This window comes from Ylistrum balloti, unplaced genomic scaffold, assembly GCF_031769215.1.
Source record: "Ylistrum balloti isolate Yb309-2 unplaced genomic scaffold, AGI_CSIRO_Ybal_v1 Utg371552, whole genome shotgun sequence".
Lineage (NCBI taxonomy): Eukaryota > Metazoa > Mollusca > Bivalvia > Pectinida > Pectinidae > Ylistrum > Ylistrum balloti.
In genome coordinates this window covers 101,166-119,971 of record NW_026782798.1, presented here as the reverse complement: position 1 = coordinate 119,971, position 18,806 = coordinate 101,166, and the positions used below count along the sequence as shown (strand labels likewise).

Genomic DNA, 18,806 nt, shown 5'->3' with positions numbered 1-18,806 from the left:
AGGATAATCAGCCTCCCTGGGTGACACAAATTTACTGAAGTGAAAAATACCCTATATATATCTACTTTACCCACTGACTCCCTAGGTGGTTATTGCGGGTCTGGTGTGACCTCATCCGTTGGGGTCTTTGCTCTTTTAAACAAAGGTCAAATGTTTATGTGTTGATATTTGCAGTAGAGCTTCCATTTCCTGTTCGTCTGTAGTAGGTCTGTCTTTAATGAGACCTAGAACTCACCGAAATCATAATCTTTGTGAAAAAGTAGATTTTCTGTCCTGATAGAGTGATCCTGCTGTTAAAGTGTTGTATGGCTGCAAGGTTTTATTCATAGATTTGAAAAATTTTGTTGCATGATTTCCAGGCGTTTTTAATTACGTATAATTTCATCGAACAAGCAAAGATCAAAGTACCTTTTGCTCAATCTCCAACAGGAAGCACGTTTCCCTCCTGTTCTATTTTTGCTCATTTTGATGTAGATAAATAGGTAAGCAATGTTTATTGTAATAAAAAGGAATCTTCAAAGCTTGGGAGTAAAGTAAGGGCAAAAATTACAAGAGTTTCATTTTTTCTCACGATGTGTTTTCACACAGGGAACATTATATAAAAATTCTGTACTATTAGTTAATTATCCAAACATGTATCCTACACATGGTTTACAATATGGTGCAAGGCCATTGGTGGATATGACTGCTAAGTCTGCTAATTTACTCTTTTTGTGTACATTTTGGAAGATGTTGGGAAAATGCAAACATTTTAGCAAGACTGACAGACATGAAATTGCCTGGAAGATAGGTTAGATAGGTAGATAGTCTTGCCTCAAATCTTTAACTGATTAGCACCTCATTTTGGTTCCCAGTTATCACATAAGGTGTATCATGGTGAGTTTTGGTAGCAAAAATAAATGAATCAACTTGTCTTGTCAACAAAGGTATATACTAAATGACTAAAGATACTGTGCCCACATTGTTTCCAATGATAACCTGTAAACACCAAAACCCAGCTTGACACAGGGTCTTGAAAATGTTATATGGCTACCACACAAGCAGAGACGAAGGTTGAATTGATTGGAAGGCGATTAGTGTCATTTCTGATGAGGGCAATGTTGTAATGACCAATAACAATGTCTGAGCTTGGGACAGTAACTTTGTTTTCGGTTGCGAGGGTCAGTAGACTTTTAGTGGAGAGTGACCTTGATTGACCTTGACAGTTTTGTTGTCCCTGAGTTTGGAGTATGCTCTCAGCCTAATGGATGAAGTATTGGCACTAATACATCCTGTTAAACCGTCACAGTAGGTGAAGTGCTGGAGAGAATAGTCTGGGGAAAAACCTGCTGTCATCTCTCCTTCCTGCCTTCTGGGCGTTATGGAAAACATCCAGGTAGGAGGAGACGAAAACTGTGGTACAATAGAGAGCTTAAAAAACAGAGGCAATGGCCTGGAAACTCGCTTTGCTTCGTTAACTTAAAAAAGTAAATCTAATTATTTCCTTTTGAAAGGAAAACAGTTTGAATCTTGAAATTTTTCAATATCACTATAATGTTTAATCCCAAAAAAAAGACCAAGGATAAGAAACATATTTTTGGAAATTTAATTTTTTGGAATTTTCAGAGTATGCCTAATTATAGAATTCAGAAATAGATTTTTGTTAAGTTGATGGAGCTATGAACAAAGTCTTGCCCAGTGCTGTCAGAGAACAGCAGGAGATCGAAGCTGGTGAAAACGTTTTTTCTAATACTTATGGACCTTCTATCATTGAAGGCAGTTTGTTGTACATATGGAGCGAGATAATTTTACTCCTTCTTTCACAGCATATCAAATTCTTTGCCAAAGATTAACCAAACATTGATATTTAAGAGGTGTTTTTGATATATATAATCATAAACCTTTTGATGTTAACAGTTTTCCCCAACCTTCCTTATTACAGTTGGAAATTTCTTGTGATAACAGACAATATTGAACAGAAATATACACATGCAAGATACAAATCATTTGACTGAGTAGAGTTCTATTGTATCGTTACTTATAACTAATTTGATTTTTTGTGTCACAAGATAGTCTAGTCGCGGGACAGAATTGAATTGTTTCCAACGATTGTGATGTGATATCGGGACAATATACTCTCCGGGATTGTTGTCCTGGTCATAGAACATAAACCTCTATTACAAAAGTTTGGTTCGTTGGTGACAAATCCCCAGAGACATTTAACCCTATATATAAGTAATTTGAGTTTATACTTTACCAGGGTTGTAAAGATTTTGAGTACATGTATGTTATCTTGGACAATTTCATGAGGAGAAATTTGCTTGAACTTATCAGTGACCTGTGAGCTATATATCCTGGAATTGAATTAAGCATAGTATGTATATTGCGTGTTAATGATATTTGAATCTATATTTCTTCATATCCAATAATACCACTCCTGTGAAGTTAGTTCATCGATGAAAATTTCTGAGGGACATTACTTTGCACTCAAATTTTTAGCATCTACATCCTCAGATTAGAGATATCCAGGACCCTGGAATCTTATATATCTATTCTCACTTGGTTGGTCGGATTGTTATTTATTGATGGAATCGAGAGGAGTTTTCATCATTGTTAGCTGTGGGGTCTGTTAGACCTATGGCAAGGCATTCATCTTCTATACGATACACTGCCACATGTTCAGCCCTATTGATGACAATTCAATGGCTCTAGGTACAGGCGATTGATGGCAGTACCAACAACATAGTACAGTCTGCTGTTACCATTTCAACACTATTCTATTTATGGCTCGATGACCAGTGGTCAAAGAAGCATTATTCGAATTATCACTGGACCGAACATAATGGATTTGTGTATGATTGAACAATATTACAAATGAGTAATTCCAAAAGAAAACAGGTTTAAGGAAAAACAACCTATATTCACATCGTATATGGTCTCCAAATGGATGACATTTTTTGTGAAATAGACATTTTCTTATAGTGAGTGCTTTCTTAGATATTGGAGATTGGATTATTGTGGGCTGGCACGTTAGCATCGATGCACTCTGGAGAAAATGTCCAAAGCGGAATACCATAGCAACTAATTTCATTGCTGGAAGTTTCTTTATTTACTAGTTCTGACCTGAAAAAACAGTGCCCCCTGAGAACATACTTTGATGAAAGATTGTGTTGGTTGGATTTGGCTTGACAAAGTGAAGGAAAGTGAATCCAAGTGTGTTCTACGATTCAATCAATTTGATTTTGAAACCTAGATTTCATTTCACTGTGTACTAGACCGAAGGGTACTTGGAAAAAGTCTTTCAGTACCAGTTTGAACAAATCACCAACATTGATTGATTAGAAATTGATGAAAATCTTTAAAACAAATTAACCACGAAAATTATCAAACAGCAGTATGAAAAGGAGATGACCACATTTGAGCGCCATTGCCTCAAAAAACTCAATAAACCTTTTACTAGCTGTAGGATCTAGAATTTTTTTGTATGTGTTTAAATAGTTACTAAGGTTTATTTATAGAAATAAACAAAAGAAAAAACAACTTTCATTTTGTGGAATGGCTCTACAGTAAAATAATAATGTTGAACATACATTTTTCAACCCTGGAAGCTGGATTTTTCTGTTTTGTGTAAATATTCTAAAATAGATTTATTGGGAAACTTGCCAAGACCATTAGTACAGACAATACAAGTTTATGTGGAAGGAAGAACTCATTTAACATTTGGACAAATTTTTGCAATGAAGCAATTTTTTTGTTTGTTTTATGTAAACATTTGATAAAAGGTTATTTCGAGAGTATAAATTGTTTGATAAGACAATACAAGTCTTTTTTTATTGGGCAATATTTTTGTTGCATCAGACCCTGGACTTTTTTTGTGTTTTGTGTAAATGGTTTATCCAGTGAATGCATTTCTACTTAACAGCCCACATGACAGATAAAACGTTTTTTAGAACAATTGGATTTTTTATGTTTTTTTTTTTTAAAGTTCAAATCATGGCATTTTTTCTCATTTGTATAAATGCTCTTTAAACAGCTATTTTTAAGTGCTTGGAAACTACACTTAACCCAGACACAACAATAAAATCAGTCCGTATATTGTGACACCTGTTGGTCATGGGACACTGTCCATTACTGTCTGGCTAACAGTTGGAGTGGTATTGTTTATAGAAATTCTAGGACTTGATCCCAGCAGCCTGACTACCTCCCTAGGGAGTATCATATAACTTACAGCACTGCCTCCATAATACTACTACTGCACACACACACATACACATTTATACCTAGGACCAGGAACTGCACTTAGCTACTGTACAATACACAGCAAAGGCTCAGTCAGAGGGCTAACCCAGGCCAACCAAAACTTGGCAGTACTCCGGGTGTGTAGTCAATCATTGGACAAGAAAAAAAAACACACTACTAGTATTTCGTGGAAGTCTATACAATATATTTCATCCATTTTCTTGTCCCTATTGGAAACCAAAACACAAGAAGGGATTCCAGTAATGTGATGGTTTAAAAGAGAGCAGACGAGAAATATTGTGTCACAAGATGTAATCAGGAAAATCACATTTTCTTGGTTGTGTAACTTTTTTTTTATGCTGGCTGTTTACATTTTGATACCTGGTAGATAATTGACGTGTTTTGAAAGTGGATTACAGCAGAAGCTAAGGAATTTATTTACAAATGCTTGAAGATGAGCACTCCAGCAACCGTTGGTAATAGGTAAGTTGTAGGATGTTGGCCCTGGGACTCTTTCTACTTGTGTTCCTCCTAAGTGTTGAGAGAAGAGGGGTGGGGGAGGGAGTGATGATGGATATGCCTTCTTGCCAAAATAAAGTGGTTTCTAGAGGTGAATGCTTGTTTATATCCTTTAGACAGATTGGAGATAGATAGTGTCATTGTAAGCCGTCAAAGTAAAGCATCAGATACTCATGTCAAGAGTTTAAATGAATCTGATGTATAAAAAAATGAGAAAAACATAAAACCATTTTGAAACCATATTTCCTTGTGTAATTATGATGTATCTATGTTAATATTCTTCTCTCTGATTTACAAGGTTTCAATATGTGTTCAGAAGTTAAAGTTTTTTCAGTAAAATTCCTTCAATTCACATGAAAATGATTAAAAATTAATATTAATCTGATGTGATAAAATAGTCTGTAATGTTTTTGCAATGTTATCTATTTGTTTCAGATTATATCTATATCTTGATGAACATAGACAAAACTGTTTGAACCTTTCCCAAGTCTTTCTGAAACAGTTGCCTTGGTTTGATTATACATGTATATTACTTGTATTGATGTGGTGTGATCGTTGATACATACACAGGCAGATGATGATAAGTTTTAGGCTCGTACATAAATCAGACACATTCCTTTTTCGTTTGATCTCTGTACGGGAGAGTTGTATGTAAGTCTATAACACAGGACATAGTTTTTGTGTGTTTAGGACCTGATGGAATGGCATATCGACATCATTGTCATGTATTAAGGGGAAAAAGACACACTAACAATGTCAAAAGTAACTCAACACAACCTCTGTAATATTGTATATCAATTGGGGAACAATATCGTAAAATATATACTTTTGTCTCTGTGTTGTCATATTACATATTCAATGACAAAATTGCGGCCAATTTGTGAGTGTATGTGCAGTATTACCAGAGGGGATGGGTCCTCTCTCCGAGGGGCTTTGATCCTATAGGAATGAACCATAAGGATAAGATCTAAGAATTCTTGGCCAAATGAATTGATAAATAGTTATTAAAAGAAAGGTTGCAATGATTAAAGGATAAAAACAACATCATCACAGTAATGGGAGAGGAAGTATATATTGATGTCTGCAGTCATTCATATGGACATATAAACAACACTGGTATCTGAAAAAGTGGGGGAGGATATCAGGGCACCACTGCCTGGGAGAGTTATGCTGGTGGGGTTTTTTTTTCTGGAGGTCTGTGACAGAAATATCACTGCAGTGGATCATATACAATATTTATTTTGGTTTAAAGCAAATAGAAGAAATTTTAAAGTCTTTCTCAATCCACATGAACGTAATAAAACTGTCCCTGAATGAACACCTGTAGGGACTTCTACTGCCAAAGTTTACAAGTAATGTTTGTAAAAATAGTTGATGAAACCGTTTATTGTATAAGGTTTTTGGTTTGCACGAGGTTTAATGTATGAACAGGTTTGACAGTAAAATTCAAAGCATTTATATATAAAATAGATAATGATTCTAAGAAATTTACTCCTGAATGAAGGTTTACTGTGTCACAGAAAGTTGACAGTGATTTCCTCTGCTAGGCTGACAGCTCATTATGGTAGAATTAAATTCACTTTTATTTCATTAATTATATGGTAATTGTCAATCTGACTGCAAGTGACAGGGCACGAATATGTTTTCTTTTTGTTTCGTTTTATGTCATGAAGTTCTAAAAACTCCTTCTGCAGATAGCATTCTGTGAAGTCAGAATCTGCTGAAACACAGATAGGATGAAGACAGTTTTGTTGACATTAAGAAGTGTTGATGTTACTCATTGCCAAAGGCTTGTAATCTCTAGATCAAAATTCATTACTGGTAATGTGTATCGTCTTCAGCGAGCTACAGTTTACCATCTTGATGTTAAAAATGCTTGCTGTATAATGCATTGAACTTTATGGCGGGAAGGAATCAGCGAAATAAATATCTATGGGCTAATAAGAGATAACGTTGTCATAAAAAATTTATGTTATATAGCTCTCACAAATGCTTAACAATTTAATGTTGGGTTTAGATAAGAATTTGGACAGAATAACCATGGATTCTGGTACAAACTATCTTGATTGGAAGTCACTAAATCATGTAACTCACTTCCGTTATATCCTCGACACAAAATTACGATGCTCTATCTCCAGACACAATCGCAAAAAAGACAGAACAACTCTACATAAAAAAACGGTTGTTGAGAAAAGTCTCTATCAAAAGTTCCATATGTCAATCACTCATTTTTCCCAATGATTAGGTGCCATTGTGTGGTCATATAGATAAAGGATGGGATTTGCCATAATAGATACACTGTGCTCGCAAAGTGACGGTTTTCAAGCTTACATCAAACGTTGGTGGTAAATGTTGTAGTGTGACATTTCGAGCCTACTTTCTGCGCTCAGAGGCATAAAATTTAATACAGAATCCCGATGGAGTGATCCATTTCTGTGATAATTAAGTGATTTTTTGTTGATCAAAGGAAGCATCTTTACTGTTGTTTCAATGTTTCATCGGAAACTCCGGTCTCATAAATCAATGAAACTCAAGTTTCTACTTTCCAACTGGCCATTAGTTTCAGAATGTGAATGACTTATCTATCTGCGGCTCTGTTGAAATGACAACATTAGCCAGTGTGTATGTAATAATTTAGATAATGTCACAAAAAATGACTGGTCTGTTTTGAGGGGCTAATTGAATTTCGCATCAGCTGCAGACTTAGTTGGTATGTATATTGATTGATTGCGGAAATGACCAAACAAAAAATACATATGAGCATATTTCAATGAAACGTGTTTACTGGCCTGGAAGAAAAATGTGCTATCAGAGGAGAGGGGAGATATGTTTTGTGTGAGGATATTATTCAATATTTCAAGGGAAATATTTTAACGAGAAGAGACAAGACCTTGTTTATCCAAAGCTGTCATATTTTACTCTCTTTTGATACATAGTGAAAAGATTCAATTAAGTTAAAAGTATTTCCTTCATTAACAGGGCAATATTTCAAGGATCCTTTGTCAATACAAAATGGCCTGACTACAATGCTGTTTTGTTCTTGTCACTTTTGATGAAATAAAGACAAATTCTACTTTTATTACTAATGACATATTCAGCAAATAAATGTGTATTTACTTTAGAGAGTAACTGAAAGAAACATCAATAACTTGTTAGTTACACCTCGCATGAAATCCATATTTCCTGAAACGAAGGTCAGAGAAATATTTTTTCATCTCATTTACTTATAATTTATTGCTGGGTATAGTTACAGATTATTTGTAATTCTATATCATAATTTTACAAGTTCAAAGACAAAGATTTGCTTATAGAGATCTGGATCCTGTCTACTCTTTGATGGTATAACCTTTTAAAAGCTTCTCAATGATAAGTCAATGAATGATGACGTCATACTTGGAGGATTTTTTCTGCATACATCAAAGTATACATGGCTTTTAAGCTGTATGGATAAAAGTTGAAGATATCAATAATTGGTTGCTCTAGCTGACCCAATGTTGAAGTTTAAGGTCGATTTCCAGATATAAGATTTTTTTTTTTTTTTTTGCATGCGAATTTAAATATAAAGATTTCATCACTGGTTGATATTCTTGCACTAAGTATAAATGGCAAATACAAAAACTCGTGACTCATATAACAGAGGTGGTCTTAGTTCAGAAGATTGATTTAGCAATTGCTGACAATGTTCCAGAAAGTGCAATATATATGGGTGGGCTTATTACCAAACATAGTAATTTGGACAATGGTCTGTAGCAATTGCTGACATTTCTATTTTAGCTTATTACCAGGGTTGGACTTATTGATAGACACAAAAGAAGTATTGTCTTCTGTGTAAGCCAGGCTATTGGCTCTGGTAGCTTACACCTTTCATGATCTAAGTGTTACATAAGGCAACAGTTATCTCCCTTCGCAGAACACCATAGGTATCATGCCACCAACCGTGAGTGAGGTTGGTGATTACAACCAATTATCTTGTTGTGGTTATGAGGAATCTGGTAGTCAAGACAGCTGGTCAGCCAATCAGTGGGCAGAGAGTCCTGCTTGGTCAGTTACTGGGTCCATTCCAAACATGTTTTGTGCATTTGATTCTTATTGGTGAACATCACACATGTTGACTGTTAAACAATGCATATCTACTGTCAAATTCTGACATTTTGTATGTATTAAACATCTACACACACATGTATATATACCCAGAAATGGCTTTTATACATGGTCGTTACCAATATGTCAGAACTCCAATATAAATTTGACATGGAAATCAATTAGATTATCTTTCAAACATCAACATCAACAAGACTACTTTGAAATAGTCTTCTATTTTATTTTTGTACTTTTTCTTCTTCCTTAGAAACACAAAACAAATTTGAAATTTTACACCAATGGCTTAATTTGAAATTTTCTCTATGTACATAAGGTGTTGCTAAGTAACCTTTTCATAATTGTCAGAAACATGACAGTTTTTCATATGATATTACTCTTTTATGATAAAGCTAATTAGATATCATTATTTCTGATGAAGTATCTTGTTAGGGAAAATGGGATATCAAAATTGCCCCATTTCGTATTTAGTTTGTATAAGCATTGTGCAACGTGATTGAATTTGTGAATGTTCGTCATGAAAGAGCATAACATATAATAAAAAAAATGTATACTTTTAGGTTCCAACTTAATGATGGCAAAAGAAGTAGATCACCTCAATATCTGATTCACCTAGACAAGGGATATTTGTCAGACAAAATGTGCCGAGTTGTTTGTATATTTCACTCTTAATGAATCCGTTCTGTTAACATACACTATAGAGAATTGTAGAGAAGATGGTAAGAATATTGCCTACTTGTACCGTATTTCTGCCAGTAATTATCAAGATGTTTACCTTGGCTTATTTTATGAGACTAACTGTAATAGCCTTTCTGTTATCCGGTAAAACAAAACCAGCTGTATACAGAAAACTATTACAACTCGTGCTGTTCATAGATTTGTACCTTCAAAAGAGGACCATAACACTCACATGTATTACTCAATATCTAAATGCTGTTTAGTGATGAAACTGAAGCCATCAATTTAACAAAATGCAATATGACTATTGATTCATATCATGAGGATTTTTTTTTTTACATTTTTTTTCACTTTTTTTTTCTTTTTACATTTGTGTAGTATTTTAAAAATTTTCTCACTATTTTTTGCATTGGTCAGCAGTTTTGAGATATCTTGGAAAGTTTCCAGTTCTGACAGATTTTAAATATGACAGATATTCAACTCAATATGCACCAAGGGTACTTAAGAAATTTGATTGATTGCATGACCTTTCAATATTTTTTCCAAAACAGGCTTACCGTATTACCCCTTCAATAAGCCCTTACTTGTTAATTAGTGATTTTATTTACATTATTATTGTATTGAATCATAACACTACTTGACTGACCGCTAATAAGCCCACCCCTTCCTTTGAGTAAGAAGTAATGATGTGTTTGCCTAAAGGACAAGAAGATGTATTCATGTGGTATTCATGTAGTATGATATTTCTATACTTCCAGAGCAGCACAGAAGTTGAGCAAAAAGAAGAAACGGCTACACCAGCCTCCAGAGCCAGAACCGCCACCGTTTCCGACCAAGTTTTACGAAATCATTCGGATGACCCCTCCCCCAGCCCCACCATGCCTCTTACGAATGGCTGGACGATTACAGACACCTGGAGTAGGAAAGGTAAGTCTTGTTTGCGACATTGACCAATGGAAAGAGTTGTTACAGATAGTTTACCAATATAGGAGTATATGCACCAATCAAAACTATTGTAATATTTGAAGTGTCTTCAGTAATGTGGTATCAGAAGTGTACCAATCCAAGGTATGTAATAGAAACAATAGAACCAATTTTAATTATTCTCAGGGCAACTTCAGTACCATCATCATAGGTAATTATAACAGAAATCTGTTGTCCAGCACTATCTTAGACTGATCCAGTCTAATCTCATATGAGGCATCTTGATAGACTGACCAACTGTCTGGCCAAATTGCCTGTCGTGAATGTATGGCTACTGGTCATGCAGTGGTTACAGTTCAGGACTCAGGGGGTCATCCCCACCCAATAAAAAACAGAGCGCATGGATAAACATGTCATCACCACCGCCTGGGAGCTGCAACGTAGTGTTATCTGTCTAAGTGAGCAAATGACTTGAAAATCATTATTGTCTTTGTTTTTGAATTCAAATTGTTATGATTTAGCAAAACTCACATTGACTTCTCATGAAACCATTGCTTTTTAATAATTTTGTTTCGTCAAAATGAAATTCAGTTCCATTGATATCTGAAAACAATTTTCTTCTCATAAAATATTTCCTAAAATAAGAATTTGAGCATGAATGGTTCGTGATGGGCACACCATTGTCAGTGTTTCGTGGTCTGATTCTAGAACTAAGGAAAAGTTGTGTTTGAGTCCCATACAGTGTTACATCACAGCTGGTCAGTACATCTGGACAAGGTCCAATCACCTCTGGAAGTGGACTGTGGCCAGACTAATGGACAAGACCTATTTTATAGCCACCACCCGCTGACCAATGCTCCAACTGGAATGTAATAGCATTTCAAAGAATAGACCACAAAACTTAATTTATGGCTTCCAAGCCTGGACTTAAATGCTTTCAGTGGGCTATACTGACAGATACAATTAAGAGCATGTGTTTTTGTCGCTCTGATAAGCATCTCTCCTGAAGTTTAATTCAATACCCTATCCTCACAGTTTCCAAGACTGCTTTCAATTTACATCTACTATTTTCTTATTCTTTGATAGTTGGAGGTTCCTGATCAAACATTTTCAGTATTTGTTTTAATTTTTAACAAAACACAATTCAACACAAAATTATTGTTGTACAATTTTTCTTTCACTTTTCCAATTTAAACATTGAAACGACCCTTCTATGCCTGCTTTGCATCAGATTATAAGCATTAGTGTTTTCTCATCCATGTTTCATCACAAAACATTTCATCTCTTTTGAATCCTATGATATATAGATATATATACTTGCGATAACGGCACCTGTTGTCACTTTCATGTCCAGTTGACTTGAGGTTTTGACTTAATGGTCTGGCAAATTATCCCATACTTGAAATTGACTCGATATGAAAAACCACAGGAATTTTTATCTACTTTCTCAGACTTGTGGTTTTGGATATGCATGTAAAATTTCAAAGAGTTAAGGGTGTAAAATAGCCAAATTGCATGCATTATTTAATTTGATGCACAATGTAGACTTTCAAAGAGATTGGTTTTAAAACGGCTGAATTGCACACATGGTTGCTAGGATGAACATGTGAAGATTTCAAAAGGCTTTTTAGCATCAAACTGATCCAAATTGCGCACATATGCACTTAAAAGTACATAGATATCAAGCGATTCCGAGTTTTTATCGCTATTGGTAAGGCTCTTAGAGTAAAGTCAATTAGGAATACACTATATATTAAATACACATTGCCAATTCTGTAACTCCAGAGTGTAATTTGATATATTTTAATGTAAAACATACAATTAACGAGCTTAACAGAAAACATCACTAAAATGTTGTTAGTATGGATTTTTTTTTCCATAATTTGCACTGTTTGAATTGTTGCTATGGTGAAATTGGAAGGAAATATTCAGTTGGCACTGATTCTGAAATGTATATGGGCTTATTTTTGGGTGAGGTTTATGTAGAATTAATGCTGAGAACAAGAGAAGGTCTTACTGTTTATTCACACAATAAAGCTTAGTAAGGTTCTGCTTGGTTCCAAAATGTTACTGCATGATCAGGTTTCACCAGAAGGTCAGATGTATTTGCCAGAGGCTCAGATTTCTTCGTGAAGACAGAATGAATACACACTTTAGAAAGATAGAATGATGGTTTTTTAATTTGAAGACAGAAAGTGTAAAATGCTCATTGACTGAAAAGGTTTTGTTTTCGTTCAGGAGTGCCAAAACTGTAACTATAAAGAGATTGTTCAAGCTAAACAGTGAGAGGTTTTACATCATTTAGATGAAGTGTCAGAAACAGGAAGTATTCTCTTTTCTTTGACACCCAACAACATGATACGTTTGTGTGTTTACTTTGGATAGACTGAGCCTTGCTGAAGAACCCTGACTATCTCTACAACTACCACCACCTCAGTTTCCCCCACCCCTACTTCTACCCCCACCCCACTCCCTCCTATGTATATCTCTCCCTTCTCTATACATCAATTATTTGACTGTTTTCTTCTATTCTTTATTCTCTCCCTTTCTTTCCATTGTTTATTCATTACTTCTAAATTCTAGTTCAATATCCCAAATCCAGTTCTCTCTACTTCCTTCATTTCACTTATTATTATCTTCCTAAGTGCATGGAATATTGACTTTTGCTAATCAGCCTTATCAAGAATTTGATGGAGATTCCTCTCCCCTACTACTCCCCTCTCCTGTTCTTACCATCCCCCCCCCCCCCACTAGACCCCCTGCCTACCCCCTCTGTTTACCTTGTTGACATGGTGATGTTGATCTATCTATTCTATCACTTTGTCTGTCAGTTAAGCTATGATACACTGCTCATCAATAGTGTCATAAGCAAGAAGAGGCTCCTAAGGGAAAATAACCAAACTTATCCACACTTCAAAGAGTTTAAAAAATTCCCAAATTCACAGTAAATGAGGAATAAATTCTATAAAAATCAAAACTTATGACATGGTTTTCAAAATACTTTAAACAAATGTACTTTATTTTTCTTATGATGATTGAAAATCATTTTAGCAAGTTTTTTTTACCCTGGTTTGGTCCCTAGGGCATTTGTCAGCATGGAAGAATATGAGGAAGGAATGGATGGAGTTTTGGGAGGGATGTTTAACCATAGGCAACAAACTGTCTAAAACATTGATAGGTTTCCAAGCAAAATGCAGAATTGATGTGGGGGGTAAATATTTACAGGGAATGTGAGACGAGGAAAGTGACAGCATGTTTCAGAAATTTATTTTTTTTTACAACTGCTACTTGATTGTTTTAGGGGAAAGAGTCTCAGAATTTGTCAGTCTCTAATGGCAATTATACAGAAACACATGGGGGGGATGAAGCGCCACCTAATGACTTCAATACATCTTGGCAAATCTTTGATGTGTTTTTCAGTAATCAGTATACCATTACTGCAGAATTTGCCACCTATGAAACAATATGATACATGTTTTCATGAAATCTACACTTGCTTAAACTTTCTACCAATTATTTTACGTTATTCTAACATCAGGTTAATTTCTTTTCTTCGTTTTCTAGAAGAAATTTAGTACATGTTGTAGAAAGTTTGCACAAAAATGTTTGTAATTTGCTTTTGTAGTCTATTTAAGCTTTAACTGAAACAGATTTTGATATCGTGTGAAAGTTATATGAAAATTAATGTTTTTTGTCAAAAATGGCAAATTTATTTGTACCAGTTTTCTGCAGGTCATTAGAATTACACTGTTACAAATTAGCTATAGATTATTACAGCCCAATTTTCATTGGATCAAAAGTTGGTGGACATTCCTGTATTTGTAATAAATTTTCATCTGAAGCATGAGGTGAGAGTTACGGAACATTACATACAAATTCAATTACTTACAGCAGCTTTCTGAGCCCCGCCATTTTTTAACGGGACTTGAATCTGTTCAGCTGTATGAGCAGCATATGTTTGCACAATGTAGGTAATACAGGGCTACACGGCAGAAAAAAATTAACCCAGATGTTCAGCATTATAATTAACAGGAATTACTGGAAATACTAAAAGTAATTGTCGTAGAGACTAATTGTGTGAGAATTTTATCTTAGCATAAAGCAGCTCTATATTATCTAACACTTACCACATGTTCAGAAAAACTCCCAGGAAAAAAATGTTTGTCCATTTATATACATATTGATATCAATGTTTCTTATTACGAAAGAAATTATTAAAAATTTCTTTCTAATTCATCAAAGAAAGTGGGGTGTCACTCTATTTGGTATGAATCATTTAAAAGTGGTTATCTTGAATCTTATACATTTTTGTGTAATAAGTTCCTACAAAACACATGGTCAATTAAATATAATTTGACATGTGTAAACTTTTTTGGATAGTTTAGTAATGATTATAATAGGGGGAAAAAATGATGTTTTGCTATAAAATTATTATTTCATTTTCGGCTGGTGTTTTCAAGGATATACAGAACACAGTGGTTAGAAGAAATATGGAGCCTTTTTGATGACTGTTTTATGTTCACTTTGGAAAAGTATTTGTGTCCCAGGTCAAAATGACCACAAAAAGACAATGAAATAGTTAAACACAGCTTGTTTTTTATTAACAGTTTTACATATCTTTGACAAGTTTAGCTTTTGAAGTAAAATTCTGGATGAGTTTAATTACAAAGCTGATGTGGGGAGACTGTTATCATTATAGTTTAGGTTTGCAGTTGGAGATAAAACTGTCTACAAAGAGTTGTGTGCATATTTCTCCCAGTTTTATTCCTGTTATCTATAGTGGACAGTGGTCAGAATCTTGATGAGTGGTCAGATAAAACAAATAAAATCACAAATGTTCAGTCTAATAATCCTCTAATTATAAGATGGCTCCAAATGATGGCTCCAGAACTACCACATCAAAAATTAATCTCCTCCCACCACATTCCAACATGGCTTTATTTACAAAGGAAACAGGAATTCTGGAGACCCAGACATTCTCAAGCCATATACACAATAATGTCCATGCTTCCCAGCTCATGGTCACCAATCATAGACTAATCAGTTCAGAATTAGTACCAGCCATGGGAACTATTGAAGTTGAATTATGCCAGTTTGTATGTCAACACGCTAGGACTAGGTTATGCCCCTTTGAAGTGGTTTCCTATATCTGCCCCTCAAAATTTGATAGGTCTAATGAGGGCCAGTACAATCAGATCTAGATACCAAGTCTTTCTTGTTTCATTTATCATCACCATGGTAACAGGCTTGTTTGTTAGACCCTAAGCTTTTACTGTAGACAATGACTTTCTTCATCATACTGCTGTATCAATGAGTTCATGATTTCAAGAAAATGTAAATTCTCCTTTAAGCATATTTCAAGAAGAGAAAATGAATTAAGAAAATTGTCAAAATATATTTTAATAAAATTTTGTTAAAAACTTGTTTGATTGCAATGAATTATGAATCATAAAATTGTCAAATTCTGATAGATCAGAAATTTGGATTTCCAGAGTAGCGTCAGTTTTTGTCTATAACAGGACCATATGTTATCGGGACTGTAGGGAGAGGCAGATAATCTCCCATCAGTGTTATCAGAACCATGTGATCTGGTCATAAAAATGTATTTCTGAATACAGCCAAAATTTTATTTCTCATATAATTAAAGTATAAGTTGTCACATTACATAGACCATATTACAATCTTTCCTGTTTCTAATTACAGCAGAGTCCCTTAGGTTTTACTCCTGGTGTTGGGACCACCGATTGCTAGGGAGAAATGGTTGTTAGGGTGGTTAGCAACCTGTAGGTTATACGTCCATTATGTAACACTTTTAGGTTCATGATGTTCCATATGTTGATAATATCATCACCCTGTGGTGTTTTTTATGGCAAAACTCTCAAAAATAATTTCATGATTTCCAGAAATATCCCCATATAAACTACAGCAGCTTTTGTGATTTGGTAAGTGAAGGATTATGGAAGACATCGTTTTTCTGAACTTCGGTGCATTTTGAAACATGAGATAATCAGTATGGATAATTCTTTAACCTGTTAATTTTCTTCCAGAGTGATACCAGGACTTGTGGAATAGCTGAAATAGGACTTACTTCCAACTCTTTTACATGTATCATGATACATTTCACTAAATAGTAGAACAAAGATTGCAAGCTTTTGAAGATGTTCAGATGCTGGTGCAATAATTAATTCTATTTTGCTTAAGGTATTTGCTAGAAGATAATTTGGACAAAAACAATATCGATTATGTTGTATATATTTCATCACAGTAAGTTCTACAAATCAACCTTAAAATATTTTTTTTCAAATGATTCAACTTCCTGCAGAGTGAACCATTGTAAAACAGCCCAACATGCACCTGTGCATCAAAATGGCTGCTATTTCTGGCCAGCCTGATCATCTCACTGCTTTCGCTTCACACCTTGGCTGTTATGTAAATGTTATATGGCACTCGTGGTGTGATATAGGGTGTCAGGAGGAAAGTTCAGAGGAAACTCCTTTTTTGTGCCAGAAGGTCAGAGGTCGTTTGCTTAGATAAAACATAGGTGGCTCCCCCTATAACAGGTGCACCCTTGGGGACAACTTGGGAGGCATCTGCATAACTCGTCTTCCGCTATTAAGAACAGTTATTTTTATAAGTTTATCTGATAAAACTTCAAATGATAATGAAAAAAAGTATTACATAGCAATTTACATGGTTTTGCATGCAGCTTGTGTGTTTTTCATAAAGAATGAAAAAAGAGGGGTTTTCATTTAGATAAGGTATCGATAGTATTTCATTAGGATGTTGTTTACTAAACTTACTGCCAGAGTACAGTTATCTATCTTAGATAAATAAGTTCCGGTGCTCTGCTCTTGTTCTCGTTTTGGAACATACTAGTTCTACAAGCTTAAGTATAAACATGTAGCTGTTTTCCTGTAAAACAGACAGGACATGATTCTATATAGAATGACGATAACATCTGATACAGGGGGAAATGTTGTATGCTTAGAAATGAATTATGCAGCATCGACTTCTGAAATTGTATGACGATGTGTCTGATTTAGCTTAAAAAAGTTAATTGATGAAAATTGGATTGCAAAGAATCAAAATGGTTTTGTAAAATTTTTTGTGGTTCTGATGAACATACTAACAGATGGGTTTGAGGATGAAAAAAAAATATGGTATTATACTTTAATGCTGTAACAGCAAACGTTCACTGTTTCATGCAGTATAAATCGATTAGTGAAAAGACTCGCATTCTATTTCTTGCATATCATATGAATGTCATATTATTTCTAATTGATGTACATGAGACGTGTGAATTTTTTTTTTTTATGAGGAAATTTTTTTAAGGTGGAAAACAAATGGAGTTCCTTATGTTAACATTACTTTTGACTTAAAGTCAGTGGGTGGGCTTATCACAGGACAATACGTTATTGGTAACAGGATAATAATCGATTGGTGAATCTGCTGAATTGATAATTCGCAGGTAAGGAATTAATGCTGGGTAAATGATGAAATAGGATATAAGTTATCCAGTCTTTATTAAAGCAAATACATGTTTTTTTAGATTTTGATGATCTTGATGGCATTGTGTGTGTTTACTAAAATAATGATAGTAAATGAGAATCAGAGACCACCATATATAATATGTGTTTGCTAATAAGAATTGATACGGTAACTTCAATTGAATAATTTCCACCAGTATGCAATAGATTGTTACCAAAATTAGGAAAATCACTTTTGCAGAAGCTCCTTCATCTTTGTTTTGAATGTACAAATAATAAATGTAGCATGAGGCAACTTCATATAAAAAATGATGAAAAAATATGAAGCATAACATTCCTAAATTCCATGTGATTTATTTACAAGGGAAATAACGAATGATAAATATGAAATTCTCAGCTGGAAACAATCCCAAATTATATAAATGCTATTGGTTGACATTCAAATGGCTCGTTTTGGAAATTAACTGTTTTTAAAAGAAGTCTTTTCAAGGACTATATAACAGTTGTGAAACATTCTTTGAATATAATTCTGGGCATGTTGTACCTAATTTTTCGTAGTGCTGTTTGAAATGTTGTTTTAAACGATTTCCCTTCAATCTGGTGTTATTGACACTACAGTTGTTGAAAATTTCCTGCTGACAAAATTTTGACAATTCATAGCATTTGAATAGAAAAACCACCGTTTTGTAATTTGAATGGAGGATTTTTTTGTAATTGGGTGAGACCCCCCTCGATGTTAATGACTGCTGCTCCTATTATCAACTGCTCCTAAATACTTCATAACAGTTTAAATGTGTGATTGTTTTTGATTGCTGTGAGATAATTACCAAGTCTTGGCTGCATGTACAGGAAGAGGGTGGGGCAGATGTCGTTCTAGTGCAG

The 18,806-nt window shown here is 34.5% G+C and overlaps 1 protein-coding gene across 1 annotated transcript in view; it reads left to right on the top strand.

Moving 5' to 3' along the window:
- Nucleotides 1-18,806, top strand: part of LOC132562946 (kinesin-like protein KIF26B) — a 264,719-nt gene that overhangs the window by 205,808 nt on the left and 40,105 nt on the right. The window contains exon 8 of the mRNA XM_060227723.1: nt 10,272-10,440. Within this exon, the coding sequence (XP_060083706.1) occupies nt 10,272-10,440 (169 nt within the window). The remainder of the gene's footprint in view (nt 1-10,271; nt 10,441-18,806) is intronic.